General features: G+C 37.9%; 1 protein-coding gene across 1 annotated transcript in view; it reads left to right on the top strand.

Annotated features, from left to right (window-relative positions):
• Positions 1–884: 884 nt before the first annotated feature.
• The window catches only part of STK31 (serine/threonine kinase 31), a 68,118-nt gene continuing 55,101 nt past the window's right edge, over positions 885–13,901 (top strand). Inside the window, exons 1-4 of the mRNA XM_081800871.1 lie at positions 885–1,087; positions 2,617–2,663; positions 2,750–2,802; positions 10,265–10,363. Of these exons, the coding sequence (XP_081656997.1) occupies positions 1,038–1,087; positions 2,617–2,663; positions 2,750–2,802; positions 10,265–10,363 (249 nt within the window). The 5' untranslated portion in view covers positions 885–1,037. The remainder of the gene's footprint in view (positions 1,088–2,616; positions 2,664–2,749; positions 2,803–10,264; positions 10,364–13,901) is intronic.

Genomic DNA, 13,901 nt, shown 5'->3' with positions numbered 1-13,901 from the left:
AGCAATAATCAGCAATAATGAGCAATAAACTGTTGATACACATGACAAAATGGATGAATCAACACTGATGAAAGAAATCAGAATGTACTTGCAGCATGGTATCATTAACATCAAATTTTAGAAAATTCAAACTTTAGGGTGACAGAAAGCAGAACCTGTCATATGGGGTAGGTGGGGGAAGCCAAGTATTTTGCAGGGGCATGAGGAAACTTTGGGGGGTGTGTGAAGGAAATGATTGTTACCTTGTGAGGATGTATACATATGTTCACTTATCAAATTATGCAATGTTAGTACCTGCAGTTTATTGCATGTCAATCATAACTTAATCAAGCTGCTAAAAAAAATTTTTTTTCAAGCTGCTAAAAATTAACGGGGATAATTTTCAACTGTTGTGCAAGGTTTGCCACAAAGTATAAGATCTGCATATAACTGCTATATTACTTTTTGTCCCTTAGTGTCGTGAAAAAACTGCAACATGAGAAGGCTCTAATGCCAAGGTTGGGCTGAGAAATGCTTGTAAAGCTACTAATCTAAAAATTACATTTTCATTTACTGAACTCACTTTCCATCTTGTAAAACGAGTGTTGGGGATACTTCTAATTCGGCTCTTTTAAAATCGAAATCAGCGTGAGCAAATTAGTAAAGACTATAAAATCCAAACCACTATCTTCCGTCATAATTTGAAGCCTTGTAAATTAAAGCTGCCATCAAGCCAGCTCGTGAGGTGCGAAGAGGCCCAGAAGTCCCTGGCCTGCACAGACTCTGCGCAAAGCTCTCCACGTGCGTGGCCCCGCCCAGCGCGCCCCGCCCAGCGCGCTCCACCGCCCGCCCCGCCGCGCCCCCGCCCAGGGCCCCAGGCTTTGTGACCACGGGAACGACGCGGCGGCTCCCAGCAAGCCTGGGTGATGGCGCAGCGCCGTGCGCGCAAGCGCAGCGCAGCCCCTCAGCGGCCTCTGCGCGCGTGGTAAGTCTTTGCACGTGCGCGGCAGGGGGCTGACGGCTAGCTGCGGTGGCAGGCGGAGGGCTGAGGGCCTAGTATGTGGGGCCGAGGGCACTTTTCTAGAACTTCTGTGGCGGAAAATGTGAGGTCAGTAGTAGTCATTTTGGTAGGTTCGATGGCGGCCGCTTCAAGTACCGTCTTTTACCCACGGTTGCCGTTTAAGTCTCCCAAGTATGGGGCGAGGCCCATTTCCTGGCCTTCCTCAGCCTTGGAATCGCCCGCCTACTTCTGAGGGTGGCTGGTAGCCCAGCTTTTGAGTTGTGGTGCTGGGAGGCGAAACCGGCTTGCAGATAACTCCGGCCTGAGTGTTCTTAGTGGAGATGGGGTCTCAGGCCTGTAGTGGGGTGGAATTCTCTTTTCCCGCAGATTCTGTGCCATTTAAACTTCAAAATCCCTCATAAAATGGGTCGAGGAGCGACCTGGACTCACTCATTCCAAATTCTTGCCATGAATTGGAGTTTTGGAAGTGCCATCTGGTAATCCAATTTTGCGGGAAGCAGGTGCTGCATCAGTTTCTTCATAATTATCGTGGGTAAAGTCTTTTTGACCACTTTTAAAATAAGGTTTTGAGATGAAACTATAGTTTCTTGGGATTTCCAGACATTTTCAGTTTTACTAAATTTAAGGCACTGGCGTCCAGAGAAATGTAGTCTCTCCAAGCAGATTCCAACTTGGTATTAAAACTTTTTGCTCAACTAAAAAAAAAAATTTTTTTTTTTAACCGTTAGTGGAGGAACGATACTTGTTTTGAAGATATACTCATGGTGCTTAATGTATGTGAAAAAAACTTTTTAAGGTGTAACAAAAATCAGAATAAAAAAATTTTTCTTTGACTTTTTTTTCCGTGACAGTTAATTTTTCTCTTTCCATAGTTGAGCGAGCATTTGAAACTTTGGTGTAGCACTGTTCTTAACTTTTAAAGCTCTTAAAAAGTCTGTATTTTCAGTTTCCTTCAAAGAACTAACACTTAGGCACGTAAAGTGCAGTATTTTAGTGTATTAATGATAAAATCATAAACTAGTCACCATTTATTTTGAAACATTTTGGAGTTGGAAAGTATATTATGTAATGAAAATTAGTTTTGATGTAATGGGCAAAATTTGATTCATTTTGCAGCCTTTGATTGCAGGGTATTTTCAAAAGTAGACACCACTTACCTTTTAAATAAAATTGATTACCAGTCTGAAGCATTTGTTCTCTATATATTTGCAGTGTTTCTTTTTGTTTGAATTGTAGAAGTCCTGCTCTCCTTTTGGGAGGGCATCAATTATTTTTAAAGAATATGCACATTGTTCTGAAGTATTGATTTATGTAACTGATCACAATATGCCTGGATATCCACTACAGTGTAAATTTGTAAAAGCTTGGCTGAAGAGAGAATTGTAAAGATAGGTTGTATATGATGAAATTGCAGAATATAGTATATTCAAATTTTATTTGAATTATTTTATTTGAATTAATTATTGAATAAGATCTCTGAGGTCATTTTTGATAGAGTTTGAAATTTGGTTATTTAGGAACAAAACATACTTGTAGGAATTCGAACATTATATAGTCTTTATTCACTGTGAATGGACAGATTATTGAACTTAATTCAAGGTATTGAATTGTTTTAGTTTTTCAGGAATTGTCCAGATGGGTGAAGATATGCATTACAATAAAGGTACTGACACAAAATTATTTTTGGATGTAAGAGCTACATGATCTTGATTAATTTCTAATTTTCATTGCATTTTGATTTGGTTTTAGTTGAAGATGTGGTTGGAAGTCATGTGGAAGATGCAGTAACATTTTGGGCCCAGGTAAATAGCCTGGTTGATTTCCTCCTCCCTCTACTTCCTCCCCTTCCTCCACTAATCCAGGTCCTGCCCAACAAAAATAAAAACCCCAGAATATAGATACCCTTGTCATTCTCAGTGCCTACTTATTCTTTTCTTTAAGTTTTTAAATTAACATGTAATGAATTATTTGCTTCAGGGGTACAGGTCTGTGATTCATCAGTCTTACACAACACCCAGCTTTTACCACAACACATACCCTCCCCAATGTCCATCACCTAGCCATCCCGTCCCTCCACTCCCTCCCTTCCAGCAACCCTTAGTTTGTTTCCTAAGATTAAGAGTCTCTTACAGTTTGTCTCCCTCTTTGGTTTTGTCTTGTTTCATTTTTTCCTCTCTTCCCCTATGATCCTCTGCCTTGTTTCTTAAATTTGGCATATCAGTGAGATCATATGATAATTGTCTTTCTCTGACTGACTTATTTCGCTTAGCATAATACCCTCTAGTTCCATACATGTCGTTGCAAATGGCAAGATTTAATTTTTTTTGTGGCTGCGTAGTATTCCATTGTATATATATACACCACATCTTCTTTATCCATTCATCTGTTGATGGACATCTGGGCTTTTTCCATAGTTTGGCTATTGTGGACATTGCTGCTATAAACACTGGGGTGCAGGTGCCCCTTTGGATCACCACATTTGTATCTTTGGGGTAAATACCCAGTTGTGCAATTGCTGGGTCATAGGGTAGCTCTATTTTCAACTTTTTGAGGACCCTCCATACTGTTTTCCGGAGTGGCTGCACCAGCTTGCATTCCCACCAGAAGTGTAGGAGGGTTCTCCTTTCTCCGTATCCTTGGCAACATCTGTCGTTTCCTGACTTGTTAATTTTAGCGATTCTGACTGGTGTGATGTGGTATCTCATTAAGGTTTTGATTTGGATTTCCCTGATGCCGAGCGATGTTGAGCACTTTTTCATGTGTCTGTTGGCCATTTGGGTGTCTTCTTTGGAGAAATGTCTGTTCATGTCTTCTGCCCATTTCTTGATTGGATTATTTGTTCCTTGGGTGTTGAGTTTGATAAGTTCTTTATAGATTTTGGATACTAGCCCTTTGATAATGTCATTTGCAAATATCTTCTCACATTCTGTCAGTTGTCTTTTGGTTTTGTTGGCTGTTTCCTTTGCTGTGCAAAAGCTTTTTATCTTGATGAAGTCCCAATAGTTCATTTTTGCCTTTGTTTCCCTTGCCTTTAGCGATGTTTCTAGGAAGAAGTTGCTGTGGCCGAGGTCGAAGAGGTTGCTGCCTGTATTTTCCTCTAGGATTTTGATGGATTCCAGTCTCACATTTAGGTCTTTCATCCATTTTGAGTTTATTTTCATATATGATGTAAGAAAGTGGTCCAGTTTCATTCTTCTGCATGTGACTGTCCAGTTTTCCCAACACCATTTGTTGAAGAGACTGTCTTTTTCTGTTGGATATTCTTCCCTGCTTTGTTGAAGATTAGTTGACCATAGGGTTGAGGGTCCATTTCTGGGCTCTATTCTGTTCCATTGATCTATGTGTCTGTTTCTGTGCCAGTACCATACTGTCTTGATGATTACAGCTTTGTAATAAAGTTTAGAGTCCAGGATTGTGATGCCACCAGCTTTGGTTTTCTTTTTCAACATTCCTTTGGCTATTTGGGATCTTTTCTGGTTCCATATAAGAGTGCCTAATTGTTCTTAGTATTATTTAACACAAGACATTATTAGAAGACAAATGGCCACAGCTGAGACTTACTACCTGAGTTACGAGTAGTGTACTCATAATACACTGACTTAAAAAAGAAAGCAAGATTATAATTGTGGTTTCAGAATTACACTCAATTTAATACCAATAATCTAGGCTGCATAAATTACTGAATATGCCAAGGTACTTGTATTTGTGAAGTTACAGCCCCATCTAGGGGTCTTTTATAATATTGTTTCTTAAAAGATACTATGTTTTCAAATGTCATTTTTTTTTTAATGGCTTAATTTTGAGTTTGAGATACAGAAGCTTTTTCATCATAAAATTGGAAGCACTAGTGGAACATTTATAATTTCCTACTGTCAGACTTCAAGTCAGATAACTTTGCTTAGTTTTAAATATAAAGCAAAGCACCAAAATGCTTATGTTCCAGAATTTAAGGTGAATCCCTCTAATGCATACAATTACTCACTAATTTTTAATTTTGTGAACTACATATTATGTGGGAGGGAAGGGAATGACATTTGTTTATACTTCCTGTGGTATAAGAACTCTTGTGGGGTGGAATGATTTGACAATATGGGAAATAGAGTTTGTGAGAAGAAAACTTGTAGAAGAATATGATTAACCCAGAGTTTTTACTTCTATATAGAAAACACCGTAGAAGGCTGATACTCATAGAACACTTGTGGTAAATATGTCTCTGCTTATGCAGATATTTTCTAAAGGGTGTGCACATATTCTCTGCCTGTTGTCACTGTATTAATAGCAACTGTGTCCCAGGTTAGATGATCAATATGTTTAAGCTCATAGCTTAAATAAGATTTTCTAGGGGCACCTGGGCCACTCAGTTGGTTTAGCGTGTACTCTTGGTTTCGGCGTTGTGAAATCTAGCCCCGCATTGGGTTCCATGCTGGGTGTAGAGCCTGCTTAAGATTCTCAAGGGGCGTCTGGGTGGCTCAGGTCATGATCCTGGGGTTCTGGGATCAAGCCCCGCATCAGCCTCTCTGCTCAGTGAGGAGCGTGCTTCTCCCTCTCCCTCTTCTGCTCCCCTTGCTTGTGCGCACGCTCTCTCTCTCAGATAAATAAATAAAATCTTAAAAAAAAAATTCTCTAAGGGTACCTGGGTGGCTCAGTCGGTTAAGTGACTGCCTTCGGCTCATGTCAAGATCCCAGAGTCCCAGGATCGAGTTCCGCATCAGGCTCCCTGCTCAGCGGGGCATCTGCTTCTCCCTCTGACCCTTCTCTCTCTCTCTCTCTCTCAAATAAGTAAATAAAATCTTAAAAAAAAAAATACCAAAGTTAAAAAAAAAAAAGAATCTCTAACCCTCCCCCATCTCTTACAAAAAAAATTTTTCTAGATCATCACTGTTCAGTAGAAATACGTGAGCCACATAAGTAATTTGAAATTTAGCAGACACATAAAAAAGTAAAAAGAAATAGGTGAAATCAGTTTTATTAAATATATTTTATTTAACTCAGTATATCTAAAATATTTCAAAATGCAGTCAGCACAGATATATTTATAGATGTTTAATTTTCCTTTTTCATATTATGTTTTGAAGTCTGGTATGTATTTTAGACTTATATATCTCAAATCAGACCAGCTCTATTTAAAGTGGGTATTGGCTGTTGTAATTGGTCAGTGCAGCTATAAACTTTGATTTCAGCTGACTGCTATGTGAAGCTGTTGATTGAATTTGGAGCTGAATTTAAACCAGGAGTCAGCAAACTTTTCCTGTAAAAGATTAGATAGTAAATATTTTAAGGATAGTGGGCCATATAGTCTATAGCAACTATTCAACTCTGTCAACTCTGCTGTTGTAGTGCAAAGGCATCCATAGATAGTATGTAAACAAATAGATGGAGCTGTGATCCATTAAAACTTTATTTACCAAATCAAGTGGCAGAGGCCAAAATTTGCCAACCTCTTATTTCAGCCACGAAGTTGAGGACTTGTAGAAATTTAAACATTTTAAGAAGTTAGGAAACATGTTATAAATGGATGAGATTAAGGGTTAAAACTACTAGTGGCATTCATATGAAATGAATGATTATTTCAAGAAGCAAATTGTAAAATTTTTTTATTTACTTGAGAGAGAGGGAGGGAGAGAGCACAAGCTGGGGGAGCAGCAGAGGGAGAAGCAGGCTCTCCACTGAGCAGGGAGCCTGACGGAATGGAGCTCCATCCCAGGACCCTGGGATCATGACCTGAGCCAAAGGCAGATGCACAAATTGTAAAATTTGATTGGAGTTGGAATAGCTATAAATAAAGAATAAATAGAGATTTACTAATATGTGGAGGCAGATCAAGATGAAGATCTGCTCATGTATATTCTCTGCTTTTCTGCCACTGGATTTCTGCCCTATAAGCCACTTATATGAGTACACTGCAGAATTTTTGGTAGGCCCAGTGGGATGAGTAGCAGCTGAAGGAATCCTAAGTGTTTGACCTTCACCTTTATTTGAAAGAAAGAGCTTCCATTTATTTTAGTCCAGATAGCTATAAGATCTAATTATGCAGAATATTTTGGTGTATTCTGAACTTGAGAGAGTTAATTCTGGGGTTTTATTCACAAAGGCTGCGTAATGTGTTTTGGATCAGTTTAAATTCAGTTCCCTTTTTTACTCTATGGTGATACTGATACTTATCACGACGTCTTTGGAATGGCTCTTTCAGAGTTTCTTTTCAGTCATCAGAGATAATCATGTTCTTTCTAGCCTTACTGAATATTTTGCTGATATATTTTTTAAGAACATATATATATATTTAATTATTTTGGGATAACTTTAGACTTACAGGATGTTCGTAAAATTAGTACAGTCTTTTTAAAAATTTTTTTATTTAAATTCAATTTAGTTAACATATAGTGTATTATTAGTTTCAGAGGTAGAGTTCATTGATTCATCAGTCTTCTATAATACCCAGTGCTTATTACTTCATGTGCCCTCCTTAATGCCCATCACCCAAGTTAGCCCATCCCACTTCCCCCCAGCAACCCTCAGTTTGTTTCCTGTGATTAAGAGCCTCTTATGGTTTGCCTCCCTCTCTGTTTTTATCTTATTGTATTTTTCCTTCCCTTCCCCTATGTTCATCTGTTTTGTTTCTTAAATTCCACATATGAGTGAAATCATATGGTATTTGTCTTTCTCTGACTTATTTTGCTTAGCATAATACCTTCTAGTTCCATCCACGTCATTGCAAATGGCAAGATTTCATTTTTTGATGGCTGAGTAATATTCCAGTGTGTGTGTGTGTGTGTGTGTGTGTGTATGTACATACATATGTATGGGTGTACATATATATATGTATGTATATATATATCACCTTTATCCATTCATCTGTTGATGGACATCTGGGCTCCTTCCATACTTTGGCTTTTGTGACATTGCTGCTATAAACATTGGGGTGCATGTGCCCCTTTAAATCTGTATTTTTGTATCCTTTGGGTAAATACCTCATAGTGCAATTGCTGGATCATAGGGTAGTTCTATTTTTAACTTTTTGAGGAACCTCCATACTGTTTTCCAGAGTGGGATATACCAGTTTGCATTCCCACCAACAGTGTAAGAGGGTTCCCATTTGTCTGCACCCTTGCCAACATTTGTTGTTTCCTGAGTTGTTAATTTTTGCCACTCTGGTGTGAGATGGTATCTCATTGTGGTTTTGATTTGTATTTCCCTGATGCCAAGTGATGTTGAGAATTTTTTCACGTGTGAGTCGTTTTGTTAGTACAGTCTTTCTTTATATTCTTCATCTAGCTTCCCTTACTGATGACATTTTACATAACCGTAATACAGTTATCAAAGCCAGGAAATTAACATTGGTATCGTGCTATTAACTCAGCCCTTATTCAGATTTCAGCTGTTTTTTCATTGCCTTTTTTCTGTTCTAGGATCCCACATTGTATTTAGTTGTCATGTATTTTTAGTCTCCTCCGGCTTTTGATAGTTCTTTTATTTATCCTTGTCTTTCATGACTGACATTTTTGATGAGTACTGGTCAGTTATTTTATAGAATATCCCTCAGTTTAGATTTGTTTGATGGTTTTTCATAAATAGATTAGCAGTAATACTACAGAAGTGATACTGTGTCCTTGTTAGTGTATCATATTGGGGATTCATGATATTGACATCATTATTGATGATGTTGAGCTTGCTCCACTTGCTTAAGGTGCTCACTGCTGGGTTTCTTCACTTGAAAGTTACTGTTCTTTTGTAGTTAATAAATGCTTTAGAGGGAGATACATTGAGATTATCTAATCTTGTTTTCCTTCAACTTTTCATCCACAAATTTTATTATTTATTACTATGGTCTTTGCCTAATTATTTTCTGTTTCTCTCATTCCTTCTGCATTTGTTAGTTGGAATTCTTCTGTAAGGAAGAGCTGTATCTTCTCCACTCATTTATTCGATTATTTAAATTAGTATAGACTCATGGCTATTTATTCCATGGGTTATAATCCAATACTACCACTGTTTTGTTGTTTGAATTGTTCTAGCTTTGGGTATCAAGAGATTGTTCACATTGGCTGCTGCGCCCTTTAAACATGTCCCCATTTCCTTTTTGAACATTACTTTACTTTCTGGCACCACCAGAAATTCCAGGATCATCTTTTATTTCCCTGTCCTAGTCCTGAAATCTACCACTCTCCAGGGAACTCTGATTCCTTTTATTGGAGAATGGTGTTTTAGAAATCAAGATCTGGGCACTGAGTGTTCTTATTGGTCCTGGAGTGTCATTGCTTTTAGGCCCTCTCAGCAGACTGAGCTGGGAAATATATATGTATAAAAACTTACACATATACACATCTATATTTTTGTGTGTCTTCCTTTCATATATGCATATATATGCACACAAACATGTATACACACACATACACGCATACTATGAATTCATACGAATACCTTCCAATTCTAATCTAACGGTGTAGGCTCATAACTAGCCTTTCCCCCTTGATTGTAATTTCTTCCTCCTGGCTCTCATTATCTGTGGTATATTTACTTATTTGTTCAATCCTAGTGTACACCTAAAGGAGTTTCAAATTGTTAGCCCACATCCATGAGAAATGATTTTATTTAACTAGATTGCAGAATTTGTGTATAGAGGATTATATACATTTTGAATTTTTTTACATGTTTCCTTTATACGATAACAAGTATATGAGAAGACTCATGTCATTTGACTAAAATATGCTGTCCATTTTGAGCAATTAGAATTTGATCTAAAGTACAATCCAGAGGTAGTTGTTTAAAGTTACCTCCTCTTATGATTTAATAGTATTTGGTATCTTAGTTTGAATTCCAAGTAATTTGAACTCACTGCAAAGTAAAAATTTTCTATACCTAGAACCATTTCTTATAAAGAACTCATTTGGATTATGAAAAATACTGCTGTAAGAATTTGATTTAATTGCTAAAGCTCCGAAATCTTTTAAGTATTAGTCTAATAGAACTCTCAATTATAGGGGCACCTGGCTGGCTCAGTTGGTTAAGCCGCTGCCTTTGGCTCAGGTCATGATCCCAGGGTCCTGGGATTGAGCCCCGCATCAGGCTCCTTGCTTGGCAGGGAGCCTGCTTCTCCCTCTCCCTCTGCCTGCCTGCCGCTCCCCCCTGCTTGTGCTCTCTCTCTCACTCTCTCTCTCTCTGTGTCAAATAAATAAATAAATCTTAAAGAAAAAAAAACTTTCAATTATATAACACTGTCAAATAATAATTTACTGAATCTTAAAATGTAGCTATTCTTTCTTCTAGAGTATGAGTAGGAATAAGGACATTATGAAGATTGGTTGCTCATTATCTGAAGTTTGTCCCCATGCCAATTCAGTTTTTGGGAATCTTGATCCAAAGAAGGTGAGCCATATTCTTGAATATAATTACTCCATCTCTCTTGATAGCTTTATGTCTTAGATTTTATAATTGTTGGAATTTTTGATGTATTTGAAAAGAAGAGGCAGATTTTTAGACCTTATGTAAACTGTAGTTATAGTAAATTTATTCTTTCAGAAATACTTACGGACTATATGCTATGTACCAGGTACTGTCGTAAGCACTGATAATACAGTGGTGAACAAGATAGAATCCTTGCCTTTGATACCGATTGACAAAAAAAATCTGTAAAAGTAATCTTTATGGAGAAGAGTTTGATGATCTTTTTCTCTTTTTTTTAAATTGAGGTATAACTTAAATACAGTAATGTGTTCATGTCTTAGCTGTACAGCTTCATGAATTTTTACGTATGTTTGCATCTATATAATCACCAGCCAGATCAAGATACAGTTCCATCTTCCTGAAAAATGCCTGCAGGTCTTTTCTCAGTCAATTCTTGGACAGTAGTCCCTCTAACAAGAGTTAATTATTATTCTGACTTCTGTCACCATAGATTCATTTGCTTGTTCTTAAATCATACAGTATTTACTCTTTTGTGTATATCTGGTTTCTTTTTTTTTATTCTTATGTTAATCCCCATACATTACATCATTAGTTTTAGATGAAGTGTTCCATGATTCATTGTTTGTGCATAACACCCAGTGCTCCATGCAGAATGTGCCCTCCTCAATACCCATCACCAGGCTAACCCATCCTCCCACCCCCCTCCCCTCTAAAACCCTCAGTTTGTTTTTCAGAGTCCATCGTCTCTCATGGTGTATATCTGGTTTCTTTAGTTCCAACAGAATTTCTGAGATTCTTCCATATTATCGTGCGTACTTGTGTATTGGTAGTTTGTTCTTTTTTAAGCTATGCAGATTTCATTGTGTAATACACCACAATTTATTGTCCTTTGATAGGCATTTGGATCGTTTGCAGTTTTTGGCTGCTGTGAATTAAGCTACTATGAAATACTTACATAGGCTTTTGTTGGATGTATTAACTTAATTCTTTTGAGTATATATCTAGGAGTAGAATTGCTAAGTCATACAGTAGGCATGTTTTACTTGGGTAGATACTGGCCAAATAGTTTGGCAAAGTATTGAACCAGTTTTCATTCTTACCAGCAAAGTATGAGAGTGATGAGGAGGCATTTAAATTAAAATTAAAATTTAAGGAGGCACTCTAAGGCAAGAGTGAGTGCCTCTTTAAATTTTGTGCCATGAATGCCTTGTTTGCATTACCCAGCTCAAAGCTCTGGTTATTTATTTATTTTAAAAAGATTTATTTATTTATTTGAGAGAGAGAGAGAGAGAGAAAGAGCGTGTGAGCAAGAGCTGGGAAGGGGTAGAGGGAGAGGGAGAAGCAGCTCCCCCGCTGAGCAGAGACCCCCCCCCCACGTGGGGCTCTATCCCAGGACCCCAGGATCATGACCTGAGCAGAAGGCAGATGCTCAACCCATTCAGGCGCCCCAGCTCTGGTTATTTAAATAAGAGGGCTAGGTTTTATATTTTGATATGGAATTAGGTGGTTAAAATAGTGTATGTAAGATGACCCCATTTGTGTAAATAAAAACCAAATATATCTTAGCATATATGTAAAATTAGTGTAAATGTAAAATTATTTTCAGCAGTCCATGTTGAGTGTTGGGAAGGAAGTCTTATCGTTTATCCTTTTTGATGTACTTTGATTTTCTTTTAATAATTTCCTTCTATTTTTATTTTAAAATAATTAAAACCCCAGTGGTATATATAAAAATATGTAAAAAGAAATTAGAAGGAAAGAATGTAGCTGAACATTAGAATGGATAAGGGAGTGTAATTTGTAAATTTTTAGGTTTTTTTTTTTAAAGCATCTTTGTAGCCTATAACTGTGTTTAGTAGTGTTACAAATTAAGACATAACCACTTTTCCTCTGTTGAATGCAAAATACTTACTTTACAAAAAATTCAAACTAGTTTAAATAATGGATTTCTTATAAATGATTACTCAGCCACCTCTGGCTACTTATGAATGGATTATACTTTATAAATTTTCCATAGTGATTGACTGGTTCTCTTCCTCTCATCATGTAGACAGGTCATGGGCTATAAATAGTGGAGCTGTGAGAGAACAGATTGGAACCAGGGACAATGGGAGTGAATATTTGGTTATGACTGTGTTTTATTTATTTATTTATTTATTTTTTAAAGATTTTGTTTATTGTGAGAGAGAGAGCACAGATGGAGAGGGAGAAGCAGACTCCCCGCTGAGTAGGGAGCCTCATGTGGGACTTGATCTAGGACCCCGGGATCATGACCTGAGCCAAAGGCAGATGCTTAACTGACTGAGCCACCCAGGTGACTCTCTGTGTTTTAAAGACAAATCTCTTTGGGATAGACTTGTATTTATGATGGTTGTGATTATTCACACTAACAGAGTCAAGAACTTCAGATTCTTCAACTTTGTTGAGTCCCAGCTCTATTTCTGGATTCTAAGTATCCCCACCCCTACCTAGACTGGGTTGCAGTTATACCCCATTTCTGTCACTTGTCTTTTTTTTTAAATTTTTTAAAGATTTTATTGATTTATTTGACAGAAAGATAGCGAGAGCAGGAACACAAGCAGGGGGAGTGGGAGAGGGAGAAGTAGGCTTCCCACCAAGCAGGGAGCCCAATGCGGGGCTTGATCCCAGGACCCTGGGATCATGATCTGAGCGGAAGGCAGAGGCTTAACACTGAGCCACCCAGGCGCTCTGTCACTTGTCTTATATTGAATTGTTAAACTTAATGGCGTATTATTACAAAGTCTTAACTAAAGGTAATGTGACCTTTTGCAGAGTTTAAAATTGATTAAGGCTGTTGATTATCAGCTGTTTTGCTACTAAACCTTTTTGCTTGCTGAAAAATGTAGTTAGATGGTTGGGAGAGTGTACCATGCCATTTGTGTCCTCTCTTGACTGCCAGTTGTTGAGTGTTAGCTGAGGGAACCAGAGTTAAGTGCTAATTGAACACACCTATCCTTTGTAACATTTGCTTTGTTAGATATCCATTTTGTCTGAATTGATTTGTACTTTGTTGCTTTGGGGAGTTGAGGATTTTTATATTTTAATATGTGTATGTCTTTTGCTGCAGAATCTCTGAATTTGTCCTACCTCAGAGTGATACACCTAAAAGTAATTTTTATACTTCACTTAAATCAGTGTTCCTCAGCCTTTCATTATGCCCTTTTTTTTTTTCTTTTTTAAAGATTTTATTTATTTATTTGACAGAGAGAAAGATAGCGAGAGCAGGAACACAAGCAGGGGGAGTGGGACAGGGAGAAGCCAACTTCTCGACGAGCAGGGAGCCCGATGTGGGGCTTGATCCCAGGGCCCTGGGATCATGACCTGAGCCGAAGGCAGACGCTTAACGACTGAGCCCCCCAGGTGCCCCTCATTATGACCTTCTAAGGCATTTTTCGCCTAATGGTTCTCCTCCCCTCAAGACATATTAACACCACAGATATACTGTATATCTGTTTATGTTGTCAGGTGTCAGTTGTCA

This window comes from Leptonychotes weddellii, chromosome 12 (assembly GCF_054177405.1).
Source record: "Leptonychotes weddellii isolate Sample4059 chromosome 12, ASM5417740v2, whole genome shotgun sequence".
In the NCBI taxonomy this organism is placed as follows: domain Eukaryota; kingdom Metazoa; phylum Chordata; class Mammalia; order Carnivora; family Phocidae; genus Leptonychotes; species Leptonychotes weddellii.
Note: the sequence above shows the minus strand (reverse complement) of the source record. Positions and strands in the feature narration are given on the sequence as shown.